The sequence below is a fragment of the Vairimorpha ceranae genome (genome assembly GCF_000988165.1).
Source record: "Vairimorpha ceranae strain PA08 1199 chromosome Unknown NODE_9, whole genome shotgun sequence".
Classification (NCBI taxonomy): Eukaryota; Fungi; Microsporidia; family Nosematidae; genus Vairimorpha; species Vairimorpha ceranae.
Window position 1 is genome coordinate 74,061 of NW_020169304.1, and position 22,922 is coordinate 96,982.

The window sequence follows — 22,922 nt, forward strand, 5'->3', positions numbered from 1 at the left end:
AGGTTTAACAATAAATAAAAATTCAGATTAAATTTTTATGCGTATTAATGATTATTTTTTCATAAAATTTTTCTATTCATTTTTTAACCTATGCAAACAAATTCATAATAAATTTATTCTTTGCCCATATGAAATGTACTGCTTGTCAATTAGATATAGTTGAAAATAAAAAAGAGCATTATAAATCAGATTTACATAAACTTAATGTGCAGAGACAAATGTATCATATTCCACCAATTAGTCTGCATGAATTCGAACTAGAAGGCACTAGTTCTGATATTTCTTTAGATATTGGTGTTAACAATGTTGAACAACATAAAGTAAGTAAAAAGAAATCTGAAAAAAAAAATAAATTACGGAAAGCTTTAGAAATTTGTTTATTTTGTGAAAAAGAAGAAACATTTGAACACTATTTAGAACATGATTTTAAAGAATTAGAAGCACAGTATCTTCTTAATAAGACGTGTTATGTATGTAATGAAGGATTTACAACTAAATCGGGTCTTAAAGAGCATCTTGAGACTGATAACCATCGTACTGCCTTTATTATAGGAAGTAATTTAGTATTAGAAAATGGTAAAGTAATTTTTAATAGAAATAGAAGTGTAGAAGGTGGGCAAATTGTACAGTTTTCTAATCGAAATCATCAAATAATAAATTTTACGCCTAAAAAAGAACATTTTAAAGATAAAAATTATGAAGAAAAAAATAAACTTAAAATAAGCATGAATATGAATTCACAAAAACATTTTAGACCTGATTGGATGCAATAACACTTTCTATTAAATATTATAATACATCTATAATTTAATAAAAAATATTTATTTTTTTAAAAAATAGTAGCCTTCCGTAAAATCAAAAGGTTTTGTAACTTTTTTGTCAGTCTCAATTTCGTTTTCGTCTTCCACTTCGTATTTAATTTCAGGTACATGTTTTTTATCCATAAGCTCTTTCCAAAAATCATGTGCACTATTTATTACTTCCAGTGCAAAATATTTATCCATAAAGTCCCCATGTAGTCCAAATTCATTTTCTGGTTTTCCATCAGGCACTTTGTAATTTTTAAGCCAATATATCGTATTTTCAATATATTTGGGAAAATACTCTTCAATGTCTTTTTTTGTGTTAATTTTTTCTGAAAGAGGATCTTTAATATCTATTACCATTATTTTCCAATCACATTCACCATCATCAACCATAGCCAAGCATCCTAATATTTTACCTTGATAAACTTCTCCTATTTCTTTTCTTATTGAACTGATGTCTAAAACATCTAAAGGATCGTTGTCTCCTTTCTGAAATGTGTACCCACATTCAACGTCCTTGTCTTCCCATGTTTGTGGTATGGCACCGTAGTTCCACATATATCCATTAAAAGGGAAAATATTTTTAACAAATCTTACTTTTCCTTTTTTAATATCTTGTTTTATTGGATTTAAACTTACTCCTTTGTTTATTTCAAATTTACCATTTTCAAATCTAGGTATTTCATTTACAATTGTAACAACATCCTCTGATGGATGTTGATGGATATCAATATAATGGAATGGAGATATTCTTTTATTGTTATGAGTGATGTAAACAGTGTAATCTTTAGAGTACTTTTCACCAATAGTTTGTGTAGAGTATTCTTTCATTTAGAGGGGCTAAATATTAAAAATTAAAATTAACACTAAAGCAGACATTTAATTGCATTTATTTTTCATATAACATTTTTATTAGGACAGAAAGGCACGTTTATAATTTTTAAAATTTATAATTTTTTTTATAAAAAAGCGTTGTACGGATTGATAACACTATTATAAACTAAAAGTAAAGATTAACTATAATATACTGGAATGGAGCATCAGTTATTAAACAAATTTTTGTTACTCAAGTATGATACATTTGACACATTTATAACGTTATTTTAGGTACAGTTATGTTGTTTAGTAATAAAAACAACGAAAATTTAAATATCTACACTTCAAGGTTTACACTTGTTATGCAAAATTTAAAATTTTATTTTTTACCCATAAAATGGAGTCTGTAAAAAAAGAAAGAAAAAGAGTGATTCCTAAACCGGATATAGTACCACAGGATATTATAAAAAATATACATACATCAGAAAAAGCAATGAGGAATGTAGAAATGTTTAATACTCTTGTATTAATAGTTGATAAAAAATACAACAAGAGACAGATTAGAAATGCTATTACTAAGTTATATGGATGTCCTTGTATAAAAGTTAATACACTTATTGACTTTAAGGGCAGAAAGAAGGCCTACGCTAAGTTTAAAAATGATGGGGATGCTATAAAGATTGCTGGCCAATCTGGTGCTATCTAATTAAATTTTCTATTTATTTTTATAAAATTTTGTCTTATACAATATTTTTGCTTATAAAACTTTCATAAGTTTTTTATAAAAGTAAACTAATTAAAAGAGATAAATTTCCATTTAGCATTTTTAATAAAAATTTTGTGATTTTAGTTTTTAAGCTGAACAATATTAATAAACATATGAAAAAAAACTAGCCAACTCTTTACACTCTTCTATAGAATTGACTGAAAAAATTAATATCTATTATAAAAAATCTTAATGATTATAACATTAAGCTCATAATTTAATAAATCCTCAGATAAAACAAATAAATGTGATTTATAGTTATTAAATATCAATCGCAATATCATTTTAAATTCACATTTAAAACATAATAATTCATCTTGCTTTATTTTTTTTGTAATAGACGATTCACACTATTTTTATTTAATATTTTTAATAATCTTACTGTCTAAATTACAAATATAAAAAATTTACAATTTACGTTTATCATTTCTACCTTTATACCATTCTAAAGATTTATCTTCTGTAGTTTTTTCAGCAGGCAATACAGAAAAGGTAAACATTTTGGGGATATTTTTAGATTCAGAATTTTCTAAAATAATATTTTCTGCCAATTCAGCATTATTTAAATATCTAGCCTCTAAGTTAGAAACTATATTTAGAACATTTCTATAATCTATATAATTGTCATTTGTAAATGTAAATATCCATCTTTGTAAATCATTTCTTATAATCTGTACTTTATGTTCTTTCATATCTTTAATATTATACATAATTAAAAATAATATTTGATCCGTGACTAGCTTATTTCTTAAAGCAAAAAGCCACGTTTCTTTGTAGTAAAATTTACCATCTGTTAAATTTGTAATTTCAGATATTTTTTCTTTACCTTTAATTTTAGAAACTAAATCAATAAAGTTTAATATAAAATCAGTATAATCTAATATTACTTTATGTTTCATTTGTTGATTACTCATATTTAAGGCGAAAATTATATGCTCGAGAATATATACGAAATTTAAAAAGTCATCAGACAGTTTTTTTTGTTTTATGCATTTTAAAATATTTTTAAATTTTACTGGTTTTTTTGCATTAATATTTTCTATTACGTACAAAGGTGTTTTAATCTGATTTGAAGGATGATCGGTGTCAAATAATATAAGAAGGAGTCGATCTACAGACCATTCCTCAAATCTCATTTTCTTGAGCTCTAAAAGATATTTTAAAATTTTTGAGTCATTACGGATATGTCTTTCCTCCAATTCTTCTAAAATTTGCTTATTAATAGTTTTTGATGGATAAATTAAGTCAAGAGAAGATTTCAATTCTTGATCTGACATGTTCTTAAAACGCCTTATTATATTTTTCATTGGGGGTTAATAAACAAAAGTTAATTATTTCTTAAGTTATATTCCTTTCATTAACTTTTATTTTCTTTGATTCTTATATTAGATTTATCTACTTTATGCAATTTTAAAATTTATTGTAATTTAACAAATAGGTGAATAAATTTATATTCAATTTATAGAAATTAGAAATAAAACAATTGTAATTATAGCACATTAAAAAAATCTTGTAAGTTATTGCATACTTTTACCCTTACGTTATAAACATTTTGGATTAAAACCTATAAGGTATTATATAATAGTTTTGAACTAAATAATATAAAGAAAAATTTACAATAATCAATTTCTTTCATTCAACTTCAGCATAGGCCTTTTTTTACTACTTCACTAAACTGTATTTATTTACCGTTATGCGCTCAGGTGAAGATTTTCTTAATTCATTGAAAAAGAAAACACCACTAAAAATAACTTATGAAAGACCAAAAAAGAATCAGTACTTTTATATAAAAAAAATGGACAGATATTTATACATTAAATCAAGAATACAAGAAAATAAAAAATATTTCTTAGAGATTCTTAATAAAGAATTTAAGCCAGTCACATTTCAGTCAGAGAGTTCTTATTTTACATATGGCGTAATTTTTATAACTCCTGAAAAAGATATATATATTTATAATAACGATAATGAAAGTAACGACACTCCAATAAAACTAAATCTAAATTATTGTAAACGATTTTCACTTTTTCATGGACAGCTTGTAGTTTTAAAAGGTAAAAATTTAGGAGATAATGAATTTTTAGTCTCAGAAATACATTGCTTACCGATTTTAGATCACGGAGATTCCAATAAAGACTTGAAGTGTAAGATTAAAGTAATACAAAATATTAATGAAAAAATAGATTATGATGCAGATGTTGTAATTTTTATTGGTTGTAAAGTACCAGAAGATATTATATCTAGTAAGTCACGCCTTACACATTTTATACATGTGCCTACAATGGAAGATTTTGAGTGTGTAGAAGTTTATCCAATGAATTCTAGAACAATTGACGGGCAAATACATATTTCATTAAATAATCCATGTCAATTTAAATTAGAAGATAAGCTTTTTTGTGTTAATACACTTCAAGTCCTAGATCTTTTATGTGATAAAGAAATTTGTAAAAATGAAGGTAGTTCAAAAAATGATATTTGTGGAGATTTACTTTTTTCAAAAGATAAACTTGAAAGATTGTGTTACCATCTTATTTTTCAAAGGTCCTTTTTGCCAATGTTAAATGTAAAAAATGTTTGTTATAATGTGGAAAACTTGAACATGTTGTGTGCACCTGATTATTATTTCATTCGATCACAGAAATTTGAACCATTTTTTAGGGATATTGGACCAACTAAAATTTTAAATATTGGAGAAAATTATAATTGGGATATAACTTTAGACAGCAAAGAAACAAAAATGAAATTAATTTAATTTTTTTTATACTTTTTTGGTCTAAATTTTTTTTTCTCAGTTTTATTTAATTTAACTTCTTCCTTAACTTTAAGCAATTTTGTATCAATAATTTCTTCAAATTGATGATAATTTTCATTAAAAGTAAATAAATTAAGTTTCCTATTTAGGAAATATTCGATTTTTTGAAAAATTGATACATCATACTGGGTAACTAAAGTTAGCGCCACGCCTTTCTTTCCCGCACGAGCTGTTCGTCCTACTCGGTGCACATAATCTTTATTATTCTGCGGTAAATCGTAATTTATAACGAAATCTACATCGCATACATCAAGTCCTCTACTTCCCACATCTGTAGTAATTAGTACATTATATTTATTTTTTATAAATCCATCTATAATCTCTATACGTGCTTGCTGGTCTTGATCACCGTTAAGCGTCTCTACATCAATACCAAAAGACTTCATTAATGATGAAAGTATCAAAGTTGTAATTTTCATATTTACAAAAATTATTATTTTTAGATCTTGCTTGTTTTTGAGCAGTGAATACAAAAAACATTCTTTATACTTTCTTGCTACAAAAAAATAAAATTCGTCTAGTTTCTCAACTTTAACATTAGTTGATAAATCAATTTCTTTAAAATTCTTAAGAATTTCCAAACTCTTCTGTTTTAAATTATTTGTAATTGTAGCTGTAAACAATAATGTCTGTCTTTTTTTTCTTAAATTTTCTAATATAAAAGCCATTTCTTCAATAAAATCATCTTCAAAATATTTATCTGCTTCATCCAATACAAGTACTCGAAATCTATTAATTTTTAAATTTTTACCAATTTTATGTAATCGGCCTGGCGTACCAATGACAATGTGCGGATGCGTTTTTAGTTGATTAAGTTGATCTTCAATTTTTTCCCCGCCAATAAGTGCTAGGCTTTTAACACCCAGTGATTTAAATAACTTAACAGTTTTATCAATTTGTAGTGCCAATTCTCGTGTAGGAGTAATTATTAAGCAGTAAAAAGATTTATTTGTATTTAATAAATTGTGTAAAATAGGTACTAAAAACGAAAATGTTTTACCGGTACCGGTACTAGAAATTCCTAAAATATCATGGCCATTTAATATTAAAGGTACTGTTTTATGTTGTATAGGTGTCATATAAATGATATTATTATCTTTTAATATTTTAACTATTTGTTTGTCAATTTTTTGATCTTCAAAATTCATAAGAACGGGTAAAAAATAAATAACGTAATAAATAAAACATAAAATAATTTAATTAAATAACATCTCCATTGTCTTGTTCACTTGATTTTGAGTCTTCATCATCTTCACCTGTGATTTTATAATCTCCATCTTCAGAACTATTTATTGTTTCACATTCATTTTCATCATCCCATTCTAAGTCAGAAATATTCTCCTTATCAACCTCGTCAACTTCAGATTGTAAATTAAACTGGAAGAAGTCGCAGATTTCTGGCGACATAATTTCGGGATATAAATAACTTTTAATTTTTTCTAAATCTGTAAAAATTGATTCGTTATATCTATCGGAATATCGCTCTATATCTTTTTCTACTGGAAAATTTATAGAATGCTTTTTTAAATATGTCTTAATTTTGCGTTCAGTATCCATTGTTACATTGTCTGGATCTGGAAATTCAAAGTTTAAATTAGAAAAATACGGTGTTTCCATAAAAGGATAAAAAAATAGTACTAATTTTTTATTGTTGCTTTTTTGATTCTTCCAGTGATTGTCTTATAGCTTCTGCAAGTTCAGGATCATCTTCTTCTTCATTTTCAGTAACAATGTTATAAATGTTATTGTAGTCATCTTGAGGTAAAACACGCACCACTTTAAAATTATAATATTCTATCTCCTTACTTAAAATATCATAATAAACAAGACCTTCACCAAAACACACTATTGTTATTGCAATTCCATGTGTAAGAATTTCAAAAATTTTACTGTACACGTCCTCTTCCAAAGATTTATCAATTTTTGTGCCTATGAAAAAAATTAATTTTTTCGTTGTTATTTCTTGCTGCATAAATGAGCTAATACTTTGAGAAAGAGATCTAACATAATCGGGATTTCTGTACAATCCACATGTGTTTAAAAAAGTATACAAATAATCTTTTTGTTTTGTTGGTGTAATCATATCATTGTATTGCTCTTGACAAACAGGTACAATACCAACCATAGATTCTGAATCTGCTTCAAACCTTTTATTAATGAATGACTGAATAAATTCTTTCTGTAAAATACTTCTACTTGGTAAATAATCCTGATTTTGAGAAGGCAGTCCATTATCATAAATAATAATTGTAACCTCTGGCATAGGGGTGATAAAGAACAAACTAAAAAACTTTTAATAAATAATTTATTAACGACTTGGTTTTTCTTTTTTACCTTTATAAAGAGCCATTAATGACACATTCTGCACTTTCACTACTTTATAAGAAATTCCGGGAATATCTCCGCATGACTTACCCTTCTTACCAAAACCTTCTACCACCACTTCATCGTTATGTTCAATGTAATTTAAAGAACCATCATAAGGAACAAATGCAGAAATTTTTTTTCCTGTTTTTATAAGCTGAATTTTAACAATTTTTCTAATAGCTGAATTTGGCTGTTTTGCCTCAACACCTGTCTTCTCCAAAACTATTCCCTTTGCTTGTGGTCCTGTACCAATCTTCGAATGCTTATATTTAGTACCCAAGATCCTCTTTCTGTAATATGGATCAGATCTTCTTTTAATTTTTCGTGATTTTATTAAATCATTTGCAGCGTATAGGCCATTCATAGGGGTAAATTTTTAGAAAAAAATTGTATAATTTTTTAATCCATGTCGAGGAAAGAATTAGATGAATGTATGAAAGATATAAAAAAATACATTGAGGATAACAGATCACCAAGAGAAAAAATAAATTTACTAAAAAGAAAAGTAGTATTTTTGGGTGCTGAGACTAAAAAGACGACTCTGAATTTTAAGCACATTAAAATGTTAAAGGAACATAAGAAAAAAAAGAAGATGGAAAACAAAGAAAAACTTAAAGCTGCAGGAGTATTTAAAAGACACAATAAAAAATAATATAAAAATTTTTAGTTTATTATATCCCTTTATGAATATAAAAGAGCATTACAATAAATTAGTAAAGAACAAACAAGATAGACACAAATCTGCAGTGGCAAATATTCGATATGCTAATAATTTTATAAAAGCCATTTTTATTAGAATGTACGCTAAACAAAAGATGCTGGTTCTAGATTTAGGATGCGGAAAAGGTGGAGATCTTAAGAAGTTTGATAATGCAAAAATATCTGAATATTACGGTCTTGATATTGCGGAAGTATCAGTTTACGATGCAAGAAAGCGGCATAATGATTCAGAAAACACTTTTAGGGCCTATTTTGATAATTTAGATGTTTACAATACACCATTTGACTTAAAAAAAGAATTTGATTTAATTTCATGCCAGTTTAGCCTGCACTACGCTTTTTCGTCACAAAAGTCTCTTGAAATTACCGTGCGGAATATCAATAAACATTTAAGAATTGGAGGATATTTTATTTTTACTGTACCAAATAAAGATGAGATATTGTACAGATATAATAAAGGGATTTTAAAAAACGAATTTTATAAAATTAGATACGATGGAACAGGAAATTTTTATTATTTCACTTTGAAAGATTGTGTCAATGACTGCATTGAATATTTTGTCGATATGAAATTGTTAAAAGAACTGTTAGAATTTTACAATATAAAAATGGTAAGAAGAGAATTTTTTGATGACTTTTATTTTCGTTCGATTGCTGAAAATAGAGAATTGGCTAAACGGATGAAATGTGGAGAATTACGCAAAGAAGAAATAGAAGTAATCAGTCTTTATGAATTTTGTGTATTTAAAAAATTTTAACCTTTAAAATTTAATATAACATGTTTATTAAAAAGGTTATGATTCTGTCATGCCAAAAAGTAAAGTTTTTAAAAATTTAATATATTTATACTGCTATTGCTGATTTAATACTAAATTGTTTATACCTGTTAAGCTACCACGTTTTATATAAAATTCAATAAATTTTTTTAATTGCATAAAACATTAATTATTTTATTTACTTCTAAATTTTGAGCATCTCTCTTTAACTTCATCATATGTAAGTTCATCCATTTTTGTAAATGATATATGTAATGGAATGTCTAGTGCTTCTATTAATCTTAATGCGTTCGTACTATATACTACTTTTTTCTTAATATTTAATGTGTCAGGAATGTAAGAAATAAAACAAAAAGTGTTTCTCCATAAATCTTTATCATAAAAAACAAAGTCATAAACAATATAACATGGAAAATCTTCTCTTACATCTTCTACACATTTTAAAAAAATCTTTCTTAGGGTCCGTTCATCATAATTTGTTTTAAGTTCACTTTTCATATCTTTACCATCTTTTTTAACTACCTTGTAGGTAACAGGATCTAAATTTGGAATATGAAATACCGTATACATGCCATATCTTTCCCTTAATTTTTGTACTTCCATTTTTACATCATCAAGACCAGAAACATTCATATTGGGGTAAAAAAATATAAAAGATATATTTTAATTAACAAAGTTATAAGTATAACTTAATATACTTCTAACATAGTTATTTATCTCTATTAATTACTTTACAATTTTTAACTTAAAAGTGCGGTACTAATTTATAAATAAAAAATAAATAATTAGTAAAATACAATTGATTTTGGAAGGTTTCAAAATAATCTTTAAATTAATATATATAAAAAGTTTGAATTTAAACATTTATTTATTTTCTAACCCTTCTTTTTTAAAAATTGTGAAATTCTGTTTTATAATCATTTAAAAGCATTAAAATACAACCTAGGATTCGTATATAATTGTTACTAAAAGGATATTACGTTTTGTGTATTTTTCTTTATTTTTTTTTCAATTTTTTGTAATTGCAAAATGGTATCTATTGCAAATTTTACTTTACAATGTAAGATATTTTGTACTTTAAACAATGCGCAAAAGTCTAAAGACACGTTACACAATGAAAAATAAGAATTTTATTTATATATAATAATTTCGTTTTAAACGGAATAACGCAAGCTAGTCATCAATATATATAAAAAGTTTGAATTGCAACATTTTTTTATTTTTTCATCCCTTTTTTTTTAAAAATTTTTAAAATTCTTTGTACTTTTTGTAAAGAACAAGTAGCATCATTTTGGGGTTTATTTCTCTAAGCACAAAACGGCGTTTTTGTGCATTTTCTTTTGCTTTAATTTAGTTATATCAATCTTATACAAGGTGTCTATAGCAAATTTTAATTTTTAATAAATAAAAAGGGCAATTTGTAATTAAAAATAATAAAATAAGTACATACATTAATGTACATCATATATTCCTTAGAAAGAAAAAGAATTCATTATATTTGTGATCCCGTTTAAAACAAGATAGCGCAAGCTAGTTTTTAATAAAATTATATTTTTATTGATTAAGTATTAGTATTTAGAATTAATATTTATATTAGATGAATTGCTATTGTACGATTTATAAATAAAAATGTTTTAACTGTAAAATAACACTTTTATATTTTAAAGAAATAGTTATAAATACAAAAATTTTAAAACACCAAACATAATAAATTAAATATATTAATAATGTTTATAGCTTAATAACAAATTGGGTTGTTATTACAACAAATATATTTTTTAAGCTAAGTAAGTATATTTATGTGTTTTTATAAAAAATCATAACAACGAACAACACCACGTTTATATTTTTAATTAAAAACAATAATAAATTTGTAACACTAAAAATTAATGCATCTTAAAATTACTTGACAAACAATAAAATATAAAGTATTAATTTTAACTTTATTGATTACATTTCTATCATTTTCTTTAACACTAATTAGCATAATAACCTATAATTTGTAAATTAATTAATTATTATTGACCAATAAGGTAATTGGTAAATTATTGTTTCTATTTTGAGATTTCTCCTTTAAAAATATTTAAAAAATTATATGCGCATAAAATATGGCAAATGCAACAGAGAAAAAATCTGGTAAAGTTGTAGTAGTAGGGGATGGTGCATGTGGTAAAACGTGCTTACTGGAAGTTTTTAGAAGGAACCAATTTCCTGCCTCTTATGTTCCTACTGTAGTAGATAACTTTGCTAAAGATGTAATTATAGAAGAAGGAAATGACCAAAGGGTGGTAAATTTAGCACTTTGGGATACAGCAGGTCAAGAAGATTATGATACAATTAGACCACTATCATACAGAGAGACAGATTTAGTATTAATATGCTATACAATTGAAAATAAAAATAAGCTTAATAACATAAATAGAAAATGGTTGATGGAAATTAAAAATTATTGTCCACGGGCTGGTTACTTCCTTGTAGCTTTAAAATGTGATTTAAGAGAAGATAATGATCCAACATTAGATAAATCGAATTTCGTAACCGAGAAAGAAGGCTTAGAGTTGGCTGAGAATATAAGGGCTCTTAAGTTTATGGAGTGCTCTGCGATGACTGGCAAGAATGTTACAGAAATATTTGATGAGGCTGGTAAATATATATATAAGCTTAAAGAAAGTCAATCTATAGATAAAGGATGTGGGTTATTCTACTGCTGTTAATGAATAAATTTACTTTTTGCTTATGATTTTTATTTATTATTATTTTTTTACAATTTAAGTTATTTTTAAATATTAATATGTCTACTGCTTGTAAACAAAAACTCAGTAAATTTTATATATTAACAATTATTCTGTTCATAGCCGTATATCTTCTCATAGAGATTTATACTACTTATCATAAACTAAGCTTCTTTAATCTTTCTTGTCAAATGAAACTTACTTTTAAATTTAAAGCATTAATTTACATTGTTGGGATATACAAAAATTTATTAAATAATTATTATTTATACAACAGATATATTAAAATCATCAATCCAAAACTGCTGATTGACATGTCTACAACTTTACTGTCCTAAAACATTTTATGATTTACCGTTTAAACATCCCATTTTAATGGATCCAATTTTTGAAAAAATGATAAAAAAACATAATCTTAATTTCACAAAGGATGGTAAAGATTTTCTTTATAAAATATACAATGAACAAATGAACTTTGTAAAAGCAATATTAGAAAAAGAAACAGAAGAAGATTTTCTTAATACAATAGAAGAATAAATATATTTATTATTTTTTAATGTCTTTTATTTGTATCCCCATGTCTGATTCATTTCAAAAAATAGAAAAAATAGGTGAAGGCACCTACGGAGTAGTGTACAAAGCGAAGGAGAGAAAAACGGGAAAAATAGTAGCCTTGAAAAAAATAAGATTAGAAAACGAATCTGAAGGTATTCCGCCAACAACCATAAGAGAAATTCTTCTGCTTAAAAATCTAAAACATCCTACTATTGTTAGTTTAGACGATGTAATATACAATATCAATAAAATGTATTTAGTATTTGAATACATAGATATGGATTTAAGACAGTATCTCGATAATTTGTATAGAGAAGAAAAATTAATGGATTTGAATATTTTAAAAAAAATGGTTTATCAACTGATAACTGCTATACATTTTTGTCATTCAAAAAATATTTTTCATCGAGATTTAAAACCTCAAAATCTTCTAATAGACACTTATGGAAATCTAAAGCTTGCTGATTTTGGATTGGCGCGATTAGCGAGTATACCTCTTCGTACTTACACTACTGAAGTCGTTACACTTTGGTATAGGCCGCCTGATTTACTTCTAGGAAGCAAGCATTATGATTCATCTGTTGATGTATGGAGCGCTGCATGTATTATTGCTGAAATGATATTGTTAAGACCATTGTTTTCTGGAGATTCTGAGATCGAGCAACTTTTAAAAATTTTTAAAATTCTAGGCACGCCTTCAAATGTTAACTGGAAAAATGTAGAATCACTTCCTAACTATCAGGCTTCATTTCCAAAGTACAAAGCGATTCCACTTGGAGAAATTTTAACTATCGATGAAGATTTAATTAATCTTCTCGAAAATATGTTTATTTATGATCCAATAATAAGAATTAGTGCACAGCAAGCTTTAAATCATAAATTTTTTGAAGATTTTGTAGCTTTTAATAATTAAAAAATAAAGATATTTTTTACATTCAATTTTAATATTTGTTTTATATCATATTAAGTAGTTTAATTAAGATAAAAGACTGTTTACAATATCACCAGATGTAATTTCTGATAAATCGCTATTAGCTTGCCCTGTACCTAAAAAAAATACTGGAGCGTGACTAGTAAATGTCATATTCAATATTTGTCCTATTTTATCATCCACAGTATCTACTTTAGTGAGTAGTAAACTATCAATCTTTCTATGAATACTGCCTTTACTAATAAATTTATTAAATTCTTTAATATGATCTAAACTATCCACGCCTACTAAAGCTTCTCCAACATAAACTATAAAATCGGGTTCATTTATTTTTATAAGCTTCGATAAACTCTCCATTAACGATAATTTATTGTGCATTCTACCCGCTGTATCAATCAAAATCACGTCATATTTTTCTGATGTAGCAATTTGAATTGCTGTCCTTGCTACTGATGCATCATCTTTACCGTAACCTTTCTCGTAAAATCCAACACTATATCCACTTTGACGAAATCGATCGACGTGCACTTTGAGTTGTTCAACGGCACCCGCTCTAAATGTATCACATGCAGCGATATAAACCTTAAGATCATTTTCTAACAACCAATAACAAATTTTAGCCAGTGAAGTACTTTTTCCTACACCATTTACACCAACAAAACAAATAGAAAAAGCTTCTTTTTTATTTTTAATATCTTTCAGTAATTTTTTATGATCTACTGATGGTATTAATTTCTGTAAAACAGTCGATACATACTTTTTAAATGAATCAGGTGACACATATTCTACATTTTCTTCTTTCAGTTGATTAATAACGCATTCTGTTAAAATTTTTGTTGTATTATAATCAACATTCTTTTTAACGAGATGTAATTCCATTTTCGTTTTAAGTTCATCAACATGTATTTTATTAGAAAATAAACTAAACCCCTTTTTAAATGCTTTTTTTGTTGTAATATTAATAAAATTTCGCCTTATCACCGATACATCTGAATAATTTAATTTTTCTTCTTGAGACACAACTTTCTTTTTTTCTTCTTTTTCTGGTTCTTTTTGTCGTTCAATAAGCTCGTGAAGGCCTTGTTTGTGTCCAACACTTAGATAAACAAGTGGTCCTCTTATTTCATACTCAATTTTATCATCTCTAACAATTTTAGATCCTACTAATATATTTGGGTCGATTGACAAAACAAAATTTTTAACAAAAGATGGTTCAACACCTTCTTCGTACAAAACGTTTCCTCTTTTATTGAATACCACGAAATAAGACATGGGGTGAAATTTTAAGCCCATATGGAGAATCTGCTAAATTTTATAAAAACTTACGAGCAGGGTGTTAATGAAGAACAGATTAGGATTATGAACCCTACATTAACTAAAGAATCGTTGGTGAAATACCTTAATGGACTAATAAAATCTAATAATATAACTGTATACAAAAACGGTAATACGATTTTTTATAAGGCGGTGGTTAATGCATCTGACGATTATGAGACGCTTATTATAAATTTAATCGCACAAAGTGGTACCGAAGGAATGTGGATTAAAGAAATTAGAGAAAAAACCAATATGCCACAAAATCTAATCTTAAAAATACTTAGCAGTATGGAAAATAGGCGAGTTATAAAAAGTATAAAAAATATTAAGAATAATCGTAAAGTATATGTTTTATATGATATTATTCCATCTGATGCAATTACTGGTGGATTTTGGTTTAACGATAACGAAGTCGATGTCGAATGCGTAAAAAATGTTGGTAAAATTGTGTGTAATTATATTAAACAGAAAACATTTATTGATAACGAAAATGCGATTAATAAATATTCGAATAATCCATCACTTTCAGAAATAACGGAATTTATTAATACGCTTAATTTTTTAAATAGTAAAGTTAAAGATGAAGAACTTAAAATTTTATTAAATACGCTTATATATGACGAAAAAATAGAATTACTGATGGATCAAGGTATTGAAAGATATAGATACCTTAAATAAAAAGAAGAGTTATTTGTTATATTTGTTGATTAAATAATAATTCACTATTTTAAACATCTAAGTTATTAATATTTATAAATAATTTAGAAATTATTTTTTAAAAGAAATGTGAAAACTGAAATTTATAAGTTAAAAAAAATGCAATTTTCATAGTTTCTTTGATTTATATATACGCTATATCAATTGCAAAAAAAAGCATTACACAGTTTGTTGATGTATAATATAACTGTGGTTAAATACAATATTAACATATTTTATACTATAGAAATACATAAAAAACTTAATTTTTTTATAATTAGTATCATACATCCTATTTTTTAAATCTATAAGGTACTAAAAAATTATAAAATAGTATTTTATTTATAAAATATTTTTTACTTTTGTTAACAAAAATTTGAATTTTATTTATAATTTCTGAGTAAGTTTTGGGGGTTAAATGTCGGTAGAAACAACAAGTGGATTTCATATAAATGTAAAATGCCATGAAAGACCTATTACAGATTTAAAATTTAATAAGGATGGAGATTTGATTTTTGTATCTTCCAAAGACTCCACATGTTCGGTAATTTACAATGATGGTACTCCCCTTGGCTCATATTCAAAGCATGATGGTTCAATTTTTTCATTTTCACTCAATGATACATCACAACATCTTTTAACAGGCAGTGCAGATCAAACAATTATTCAGTGGGACATAGAAACAGGGCAATATATAGAACAAAAATTTGTAAAGAGCGTAGTTAAAAGTACAGACAATTTTACAAATAAAGATCTTTTTATTATTGGATGCGATGGCTCAATGGGCAAAGACAAGTGCATAATTTTGTACGATTGTAGATCTAAAGAAATGAATAAACTTTATAGCTTAGAAACCAATCTTACAGGTGTTCTAATAGATTATACACAAAATATTGTAATTATTTCCAATGATGATGGTTCAATAAATAAGTTTGATATAAGAAACAATAAGATTTTAGCTAGTAATAATGTACATACTAGTAAAATTACAAAAATTAGACCAAGTGCATGTCGTACATTTTTTATTACTTCTTCGGTTGATTCTCAAGCTAAAATAGTAGATATATCAGATTTGAATGTTTTGAAAACATTTGTATGTGAAGAACCAGTAAATTGCTCAGTTATTTTTAATTCAAATGATAAAGTAATTTGTGCGGGAGGAATTAACGCAAGAGATGTCACATTAAACAAAGGAAAAAATAAATTTGATACAAAGTTTTTTGATGTCATAACTACTGAACAAATAGGATATTACACCTCACATTACGGAACAATAAATTGCGTAGATGTACATCATAAAAATACAATGTATTGTTCTGGTGGTGAGGAAGGTTTAGTATCAATAATAGCCTTTGGTAACGATTTTTTTTCTTCAGGATTTACAAAATTTGATTAATAAATAATATTTTATTTATAACGAATTACAAGCTGATAAATTTAGATTTTGTATCATCAAGTTTATCATAATCTTTATTATCATTTTTAATTATAATCGATCCATCACCGTACCTAATTTCTTTTATGCCACTAGGATAAGATCTTTCTATTTGCCCATTATCAAATTCATAAGTAATGACTTTTGATTTTGCATCATAAAGATATCTATATTTGTCTCGTATTACATATGTAGATCCATCTTGAAGATAATACCTTATTTTCTTTTTTTCAATTTCTTTATGTACAACTTTTTTAGAATCTAATATATTTTTATATTCATTATTTAATTCTCTAAGTTTTTCGATCTCTTTTTTTAGTAATTCTATAATTGACGGTTTTTTAGTAGATTCTACTTGTTCCATAAGTCTATTTATGCTATTTATTTTTTCTTTTATAATTTTTAGCATAAACAGGGTTTCAATAAAAACATGGACAGATTGAAATTTTTTATAAAATGAACAATACGCTAAAAAGACATGCAGAACAGTCAATTATTAAATTTTATGAGGGATCCCTGGTTTTAGAGAATGATAAACATATTTTAACATTTTACCTTAAATTTATATACACATAATGAATACTTTGTACATTAACAATATACTTTTTAATAACGTTCCTGCTTAAAGTTAAAAACTAAATCAGAAATTTACAAAGCAACATTTCTTGCTTTTGTTAAAAATGAAATTTTGCTTGTTTTTAGCAAAAGTTTTTTTCTCCCCTAAAACAAATAACTGTGTAAACATATAAGACAACAATTTATTACAATAATATAAATTATATTTATATTTAAAAGAAACTTTTGAAACATTCAATTGCTGTTATTTATCAAATATTTTTAAATTAAGTTTATTCCTTTAGCATAGGGCAATTTTCATTTATAAATTCTAGTAATTTTTTTTATAAGCAACAATTCTTTATATCCATCATAGTTCTTACAAATGGTAAGCAAGTTATGTTCTTTTTTATTAATTAAAATAATTTCAATATCTTTATTTTTTATAACATTATTTTTTCGTAATCACTTGTTCTTTTTGTAATACTATTATTTAATTTACAATATTTGGGCAGGAAACTCTTACTACCTTTTTGATATTTCTATTCCATCCTTCTAACAAGTTTGTTGTTCTTGGAATACATTCTAAAATTCTGTCATAAACATTTAAAAGTTCAAATAAAACAATATTTTTTAAGATTACAGTAATCAAAGTCATCAACTCTTATATAAATTTCTCAAAATAATTAATAAACAATTTAAGTTTTTCAAATTTATTTTCGTTAATAATCCGAGTTACAACCTTATTAAATTCAAGTTTAATGTGATTACATAGAATAAAGGCAGGTGATAAAAATATTTAAAAAATAAATTAATTTTTTTTATTTCTCGATTTAAACCAAATTAATCAAATTTAGCCGTACAGCATAACCAAAGTGAAATGCAAATCATTTATTTTATTAGTAAAAAAGGCATCTTTAAATGTTGAAATAACCACTATTTTAAAATCAATAATAATATATTCAGATTTACATTAATTAATTAACTTTTTTTATATTAAAATTATATTATTACAATCTAGTGTTGTTCTATGCTTCATTAATATATATAATATACAAACATAAAACGTTAGCACGCTTTATTATATAACAATAACTTTTAAAGTCTGTAAGTGCAATATTAAATGTTCTTTTAAATATTTACATTTTGACAGTATTAAAAGATTTTCTTCAGTGCCGAAAAAAAGAATTTTACCAGTAGTATCATTATAGCAAAGTCATATAAAAAAAATTATTGTTATTTACAGTTTTTTATACCTGTTAAGAATATCATCGTAAACACTTTCTGGCTTTTATAATTATTTTTTACATGTGTGAGAAATTAAATTGCTCAGAGATTTAATCGTTTGTAACTTTATAAGCAAGTCTGGATCGAGATCTTCAAGTGAACGAGCCAAAATGTCTTTTAGTGGTTAATTGCAGCCGATAATTGCTTTTTAACTATATCAGACACCTGTTTTTTTCATTAGTATACAATTATTTTGTTTATGTGTATAATTAACAAAACTTAAAAATTCAAATAAATATCTTCAAATATTTTTTTTATGAGTACAACGTCACCCAAGTCCTTTTTTTAATATTATTAGCATTATAAAGATAGCCTTCACATTCTATCATCAACTTTCCAATTTATTATGTTGCCATGGTTATGGCTACAAAAATTTAAGTTTTTGAAAACAAATACAGCGAATGCTTTGTGCGTAAATATTTTGCTTAAAATAATGTTATTATATTTTGACAAATTAAAACAGAAATTCACAAAAATGTAAAAAAAGGGTTGAAAAATAAATCAAAATTTTTAAATTTGTGTAAAACAACATTATTAAGCGTTACACAAAAAAGTTTTTTAATTCAGCTTTACTTCTTGATAACTTCAAAAAAATTGTTTAGTTAAAAATAAGGAGAGAAGAATGATTATTGTTACATAATACATGTTTCATTTTTACAAAATATCACACTTCAAATTGTTACATTAAATTTTATTAAATTACATTAATTTTAAAGCTTAATAATAGCATAAATCTTTAATTCTATGACAACACTTTTTAGTAAATTATGACAATTTATCAATGAACATCGAAACAATTGACATTTAATTTATATTAACTAGAATAATTTATTCAATTAATAATTTTTTTTCTTAAAACTTGTATTATTTTTGTTAATAGCTTTTTAACAATGATTATTGTTGTATTATTATTGTCAATAGTTTTTTAACAATAATTATTGTTTCTAAAATAAGTATAAATTCAAAATGAAATTTGCCCTTAATGTTTTGTAAACAGTATATTGCTTATTTTAGTTTTGCTTTACTTATTGCTTTAACAATATTTATAGTACTGATAGGACAAAAACATGATACTGGGACTAAAACATTAACTGAAAATTCTGAAGAAAAAGAAAAAATGATTGATTCTGTGGAGGTTTATTCTCTCTACAATAATCTTGTGGAAAAGTATTCACAATTAAAATCTATTAATGAAGAAGATTTTATTTTAATTATTTACTCTTTGAGATACATTGCTTTTATTCCAGAAAAAGATCTAAGATATTTTTTTAGAGCTATTGTGGAACATAATTGGGAATCAGAACGTCGTCTTAAACAAACAGATATCGAAGTTCGAAAAGAACTTGATAGGTATATCAAAACTGTTGATGAGTTTATAGAGCATGCAGAATCTCTTAAGAATATTTTTTTTAGTGATTCTGAAAACTCTGTTAGCTTTTTCGATCAGCATTTAACGTTTTTATTAAAGTATAAAATTGATAATTACAAGATTATTTTTGATGAAAAGATTGGTAGATTTGATGATGAATTTTGCGATGTTTTTAACAAATTACCTAAAGTAGCTGATCTTTTTCCGAAAGACGAAGAAATGGAAAAGGTTTTTGAAAAAAAATACGCTACTAATTTAACTAATACTGAGTATTCTACTTTTAATTTCGTCTTTTTATCAATGTGGGATGATAATTTGTCTCGTGTTGAAATATCTAATTAAAGATTTTTTTTAAAAATACTAGCTAACGTTGTCTTTTTCTCAACAACAATTGCAAAATATTGAAGGATTTCTTTTTTTAAATTTACATCTTGCTTTTAAAATGTGTTTTATCTGTAAAAATTTAAAATTTCACTTTTTTTATTATCGAGCAGCATTCTGCATAACACACTCTCATGATTGAAGAATTTAATGACACAGGCATTATTGTCAATTATTACATCAATCGCTGTAAGATTAATCAAAGTGCTTTTAAATAACAGAACATTTTGTTAATGGCTGAATGATTTTTTATGTATGAAAAAGATCAATCGGTTTATTGATGTAAAAAATTATTGAAACAATAAAAAAGAAAAATTTAACTGGTAGGAATGAAGCATCATAATATTAAAGCGAATATTTTATACCCAACAAATAAATCTTACGTTTTTAAATCATATTATAAAACAGAACGAATGAATAAGACGGTTGTACAGAAAGCATTATTGAGGGGTACCATCTTTCCACTGGTAGCATTCACCAAAAACATTCCAATTACAGCTTATAAAATCACCTTTAAAAGAATGCTTTGTGCATAAAATTATAACGCTTACAATAATATTACATCTTTTTAATAAAAAATAAAAAGAGTTTTACAATATTTAAAAAAAAAGACAAATTCAAATACTTTATTCGATTATTAATTTTATATATATGTTGAATAGCTTACGTTATTATGTTATAAAACAAAATTTTAAACTTATGAAAGCTTTTTTTCAAATGTAAGATATATTTTTTATTAAATTTTTTTGTTTTAATTTAAAAGTGTTACTTTTAAATTAAATTAAAATTCTACGTTATCTCTTATGATTTAAATATTTTATTAAAACTAAAATATATTTATTAAAAATTTTCTGTGCATAAATATTTTAATTTCAATAATGTTACCGCGGCAAAAAATTAAAACAGAAATATACAAAATTAACAAAAAAACGATAAAGCATAAACCAAACCTTTTTATTTATTTATTTTAGTGCGGGATAATTTTCATTCTTAATTTTTTAATGAACCAATTTGTTTCTTTTCAAAACGCCAAAAATTTTTTTGCAATTTTTTACCCCTTAATGAGCAATTTTTGTAAATCAGTGCGTCTAATACTCAAAAGAATGGTTCGATTCTGACGAGCACCTTTTGTTCCTACGTCTAAGGTGTGTTGGACCTTTCAAAATGATGAAATTTGAGTATTTTACATCTTCAAAGGAATTAACATCTAGTTTAAGAACAACTCTTAATGCCAGAAATAATGTAGATAAGTTCTATCTATAACAAGGGTACGCAAGTACTTAGAATTGGCTAAAAGTCACAAAAATTAAATGCAATGGCTGATGCACTCTTAGGTGGGATCCTTCGAGCTAAATAATGGACTAGATGAAGTAGAATATGAAGATTTCACGGAATCTATTCTAAAAGATTCTGTAGCACGCTGGCCTAAACTGGTAGGAGACGTGTGGTCAACGCAGTCCATAAAAATGTCGGGCTGGAGATTTGACGGTGTAAGGAGGTGTGCATAAAAATACAAGTGTGATACTAATGACCTTTGATGCTAATGCGATGATGTTTTTTGTTGGGTTATTTTAACCATGCCTATAGTTATATTTGCCGTGAACCATTTTGGGCGGGTATATATTAAATGATAACAGATTCTTTCGGAGCCAAAGTCCAATGAGTATTGTAGAACTCGCTGCATCAATAAGTTTAAAAAGGAGGGAGTTTTGGTGGATAAGAATCCCACAGTACCAGTTTGACAAGGATCACAGCCCCAAGTTACTCTTATCTTTATGCAAGGTTTCTTCCTTCCTTTCGTACAGTAATAAAAGCAGTTTTTGTTGGATAAATGGTCAAAAAGGAAACCAAGTTGTAGTTATAGATGACTATATATAGTCACAAGACAAAAGAAAATGGCGAAAAAATAATTTAGAAATGTTCCAATACCCATTGTAAAGCACTAGCAATAACATCTAATAAGATATGAAAAAATAAGGTGGTATTCATATTATATTTATATGAGAAAGTAGTATTAAGAAAATTTTGTTCTTGTATAGTACCCGTTTAATTACATTAGAAGAATTGTCATATGGTTTAAGAGGAGTAATCAAATTGGTTTGTTAATTTTTTTTTGGAGTAAAAAATTTTTGGGCGTTTTGAACTAGAATCGAACTAATTATCTATTATTGCAACTTAAAATGTCATATGTATTAAAGCTAAATTTAATTATTGGTACTGTTGGAACAAATATGCTCGATGGCTACATAAAATAAATAAGAAAATTATTTAATTACACAACTCAGTGTAATTCTACTAATAAAAAACCTTCTAGTATTCGTAAATCTTTTACAAATAAAAACTTTAATAAAAACAATTTTAACTTAAGAATTTACATTTTTTACTGTAGCACCATTGAATGCATTCTTGTCAGAAGCAAAATTCCTGGAAAACACGCCATTTTGATTTAGTAGTCTTCAAAAATTTGTTTAAAATAATAGCATGTTGTATATCACAAAAATGGCTTTGTATAAAGTATTACCTTTTTTATATTTTTAGAAAAAATGGTTGTTTAGTTAAACAGAACGGAAGGAAAATGATTGTTGTACAATAATTATTTTA

At 25.6% G+C, this 22,922-nt stretch overlaps 20 protein-coding genes across 20 annotated transcripts; 11 read left to right on the forward strand and 9 right to left on the reverse strand.

The window, feature by feature from the left end:
• Window positions 1-128: 128 nt before the first annotated feature.
• AAJ76_900074189 (zinc finger protein) lies at window positions 129-773 on the forward strand (the record flags this gene model as incomplete). The annotated part of the gene is made up of 1 exon (XM_024476620.1): window positions 129-773. The coding sequence occupies one exon, from the start codon at window positions 129-131 to the stop codon at window positions 771-773; it is 645 nt and encodes a 214-aa protein (XP_024331686.1).
• Window positions 774-821: 48 nt separating this feature from the next.
• AAJ76_900075697 (inorganic pyrophosphatase) lies at window positions 822-1,637 on the reverse strand (the record flags this gene model as incomplete). The annotated part of the gene is made up of 1 exon (XM_024476621.1): window positions 822-1,637. The coding sequence occupies one exon, from the start codon at window positions 1,635-1,637 to the stop codon at window positions 822-824; it is 816 nt and encodes a 271-aa protein (XP_024331687.1).
• A 382-nt stretch (window positions 1,638-2,019) lies between these two features.
• AAJ76_900076080 (60s ribosomal protein l23a) lies at window positions 2,020-2,328 on the forward strand (the record flags this gene model as incomplete). The annotated part of the gene is made up of 1 exon (XM_024476622.1): window positions 2,020-2,328. One exon carries the CDS (start codon window positions 2,020-2,022, stop codon window positions 2,326-2,328), a length of 309 nt encoding a protein of 102 aa, XP_024331688.1.
• A 467-nt stretch (window positions 2,329-2,795) lies between these two features.
• AAJ76_900077755 (hypothetical protein) lies at window positions 2,796-3,695 on the reverse strand (the record flags this gene model as incomplete). The annotated part of the gene is made up of 1 exon (XM_024476623.1): window positions 2,796-3,695. The coding sequence occupies one exon, from the start codon at window positions 3,693-3,695 to the stop codon at window positions 2,796-2,798; it is 900 nt and encodes a 299-aa protein (XP_024331689.1).
• Window positions 3,696-4,081: 386 nt separating this feature from the next.
• On the forward strand, window positions 4,082-5,140 carry AAJ76_900078142 (dna polymerase alpha subunit b; the record flags this gene model as incomplete). The annotated part of the gene is made up of 1 exon (XM_024476624.1): window positions 4,082-5,140. The coding sequence occupies one exon, from the start codon at window positions 4,082-4,084 to the stop codon at window positions 5,138-5,140; it is 1,059 nt and encodes a 352-aa protein (XP_024331690.1).
• On the reverse strand, window positions 5,137-6,348 carry AAJ76_900080408 (atp-dependent rrna helicase; the record flags this gene model as incomplete). Its single annotated transcript, XM_024476625.1, has 1 exon — window positions 5,137-6,348. The coding sequence occupies one exon, from the start codon at window positions 6,346-6,348 to the stop codon at window positions 5,137-5,139; it is 1,212 nt and encodes a 403-aa protein (XP_024331691.1).
• Window positions 6,349-6,400: 52 nt separating this feature from the next.
• On the reverse strand, window positions 6,401-6,817 carry AAJ76_900080877 (hypothetical protein; the record flags this gene model as incomplete). Its single annotated transcript, XM_024476626.1, has 1 exon — window positions 6,401-6,817. The coding sequence occupies one exon, from the start codon at window positions 6,815-6,817 to the stop codon at window positions 6,401-6,403; it is 417 nt and encodes a 138-aa protein (XP_024331692.1).
• Window positions 6,818-6,845: 28 nt separating this feature from the next.
• Window positions 6,846-7,463, reverse strand: AAJ76_900081523 (26s proteasome regulatory subunit s5a; the record flags this gene model as incomplete). The annotated part of the gene is made up of 1 exon (XM_024476627.1): window positions 6,846-7,463. The coding sequence occupies one exon, from the start codon at window positions 7,461-7,463 to the stop codon at window positions 6,846-6,848; it is 618 nt and encodes a 205-aa protein (XP_024331693.1).
• A 45-nt stretch (window positions 7,464-7,508) lies between these two features.
• Window positions 7,509-7,931, reverse strand: AAJ76_900081991 (40s ribosomal protein s23; the record flags this gene model as incomplete). Its single annotated transcript, XM_024476628.1, has 1 exon — window positions 7,509-7,931. The coding sequence occupies one exon, from the start codon at window positions 7,929-7,931 to the stop codon at window positions 7,509-7,511; it is 423 nt and encodes a 140-aa protein (XP_024331694.1).
• Window positions 7,932-7,973: 42 nt separating this feature from the next.
• AAJ76_900082034 (hypothetical protein) lies at window positions 7,974-8,219 on the forward strand (the record flags this gene model as incomplete). The annotated part of the gene is made up of 1 exon (XM_024476629.1): window positions 7,974-8,219. One exon carries the CDS (start codon window positions 7,974-7,976, stop codon window positions 8,217-8,219), a length of 246 nt encoding a protein of 81 aa, XP_024331695.1.
• A 31-nt stretch (window positions 8,220-8,250) lies between these two features.
• AAJ76_900082311 (mrna capping enzyme) lies at window positions 8,251-9,045 on the forward strand (the record flags this gene model as incomplete). Its single annotated transcript, XM_024476630.1, has 1 exon — window positions 8,251-9,045. The coding sequence occupies one exon, from the start codon at window positions 8,251-8,253 to the stop codon at window positions 9,043-9,045; it is 795 nt and encodes a 264-aa protein (XP_024331696.1).
• Window positions 9,046-9,237: 192 nt separating this feature from the next.
• On the reverse strand, window positions 9,238-9,696 carry AAJ76_900083756 (adf actin-binding protein; the record flags this gene model as incomplete). Its single annotated transcript, XM_024476631.1, has 1 exon — window positions 9,238-9,696. One exon carries the CDS (start codon window positions 9,694-9,696, stop codon window positions 9,238-9,240), a length of 459 nt encoding a protein of 152 aa, XP_024331697.1.
• Window positions 9,697-11,171: 1,475 nt separating this feature from the next.
• Window positions 11,172-11,777, forward strand: AAJ76_900085232 (rho gtpase; the record flags this gene model as incomplete). The annotated part of the gene is made up of 1 exon (XM_024476632.1): window positions 11,172-11,777. The coding sequence occupies one exon, from the start codon at window positions 11,172-11,174 to the stop codon at window positions 11,775-11,777; it is 606 nt and encodes a 201-aa protein (XP_024331698.1).
• Window positions 11,778-12,170: 393 nt separating this feature from the next.
• On the forward strand, window positions 12,171-12,332 carry AAJ76_900086231 (hypothetical protein; the record flags this gene model as incomplete). Its single annotated transcript, XM_024476633.1, has 1 exon — window positions 12,171-12,332. The coding sequence occupies one exon, from the start codon at window positions 12,171-12,173 to the stop codon at window positions 12,330-12,332; it is 162 nt and encodes a 53-aa protein (XP_024331699.1).
• A 40-nt stretch (window positions 12,333-12,372) lies between these two features.
• On the forward strand, window positions 12,373-13,263 carry AAJ76_900086433 (cyclin-dependent protein kinase; the record flags this gene model as incomplete). Its single annotated transcript, XM_024476634.1, has 1 exon — window positions 12,373-13,263. One exon carries the CDS (start codon window positions 12,373-12,375, stop codon window positions 13,261-13,263), a length of 891 nt encoding a protein of 296 aa, XP_024331700.1.
• Window positions 13,264-13,326: 63 nt separating this feature from the next.
• AAJ76_900088613 (signal recognition particle receptor alpha subunit) lies at window positions 13,327-14,553 on the reverse strand (the record flags this gene model as incomplete). Its single annotated transcript, XM_024476636.1, has 1 exon — window positions 13,327-14,553. The coding sequence occupies one exon, from the start codon at window positions 14,551-14,553 to the stop codon at window positions 13,327-13,329; it is 1,227 nt and encodes a 408-aa protein (XP_024331701.1).
• Window positions 14,554-14,574: 21 nt separating this feature from the next.
• AAJ76_900088635 (dna-directed rna polymerase iii subunit c34) lies at window positions 14,575-15,276 on the forward strand (the record flags this gene model as incomplete). The annotated part of the gene is made up of 1 exon (XM_024476637.1): window positions 14,575-15,276. One exon carries the CDS (start codon window positions 14,575-14,577, stop codon window positions 15,274-15,276), a length of 702 nt encoding a protein of 233 aa, XP_024331702.1.
• Window positions 15,277-15,712: 436 nt separating this feature from the next.
• AAJ76_900089773 (translation initiation factor if3 subunit 2) lies at window positions 15,713-16,690 on the forward strand (the record flags this gene model as incomplete). Its single annotated transcript, XM_024476638.1, has 1 exon — window positions 15,713-16,690. One exon carries the CDS (start codon window positions 15,713-15,715, stop codon window positions 16,688-16,690), a length of 978 nt encoding a protein of 325 aa, XP_024331703.1.
• Window positions 16,691-16,715: 25 nt separating this feature from the next.
• Window positions 16,716-17,138, reverse strand: AAJ76_900091198 (t-complex 10; the record flags this gene model as incomplete). The annotated part of the gene is made up of 1 exon (XM_024476639.1): window positions 16,716-17,138. One exon carries the CDS (start codon window positions 17,136-17,138, stop codon window positions 16,716-16,718), a length of 423 nt encoding a protein of 140 aa, XP_024331704.1.
• A 2,415-nt stretch (window positions 17,139-19,553) lies between these two features.
• AAJ76_900093614 (hypothetical protein) lies at window positions 19,554-20,282 on the forward strand (the record flags this gene model as incomplete). The annotated part of the gene is made up of 1 exon (XM_024476640.1): window positions 19,554-20,282. The coding sequence occupies one exon, from the start codon at window positions 19,554-19,556 to the stop codon at window positions 20,280-20,282; it is 729 nt and encodes a 242-aa protein (XP_024331705.1).
• Between the last annotated feature and the right edge of the window lie 2,640 nt (window positions 20,283-22,922).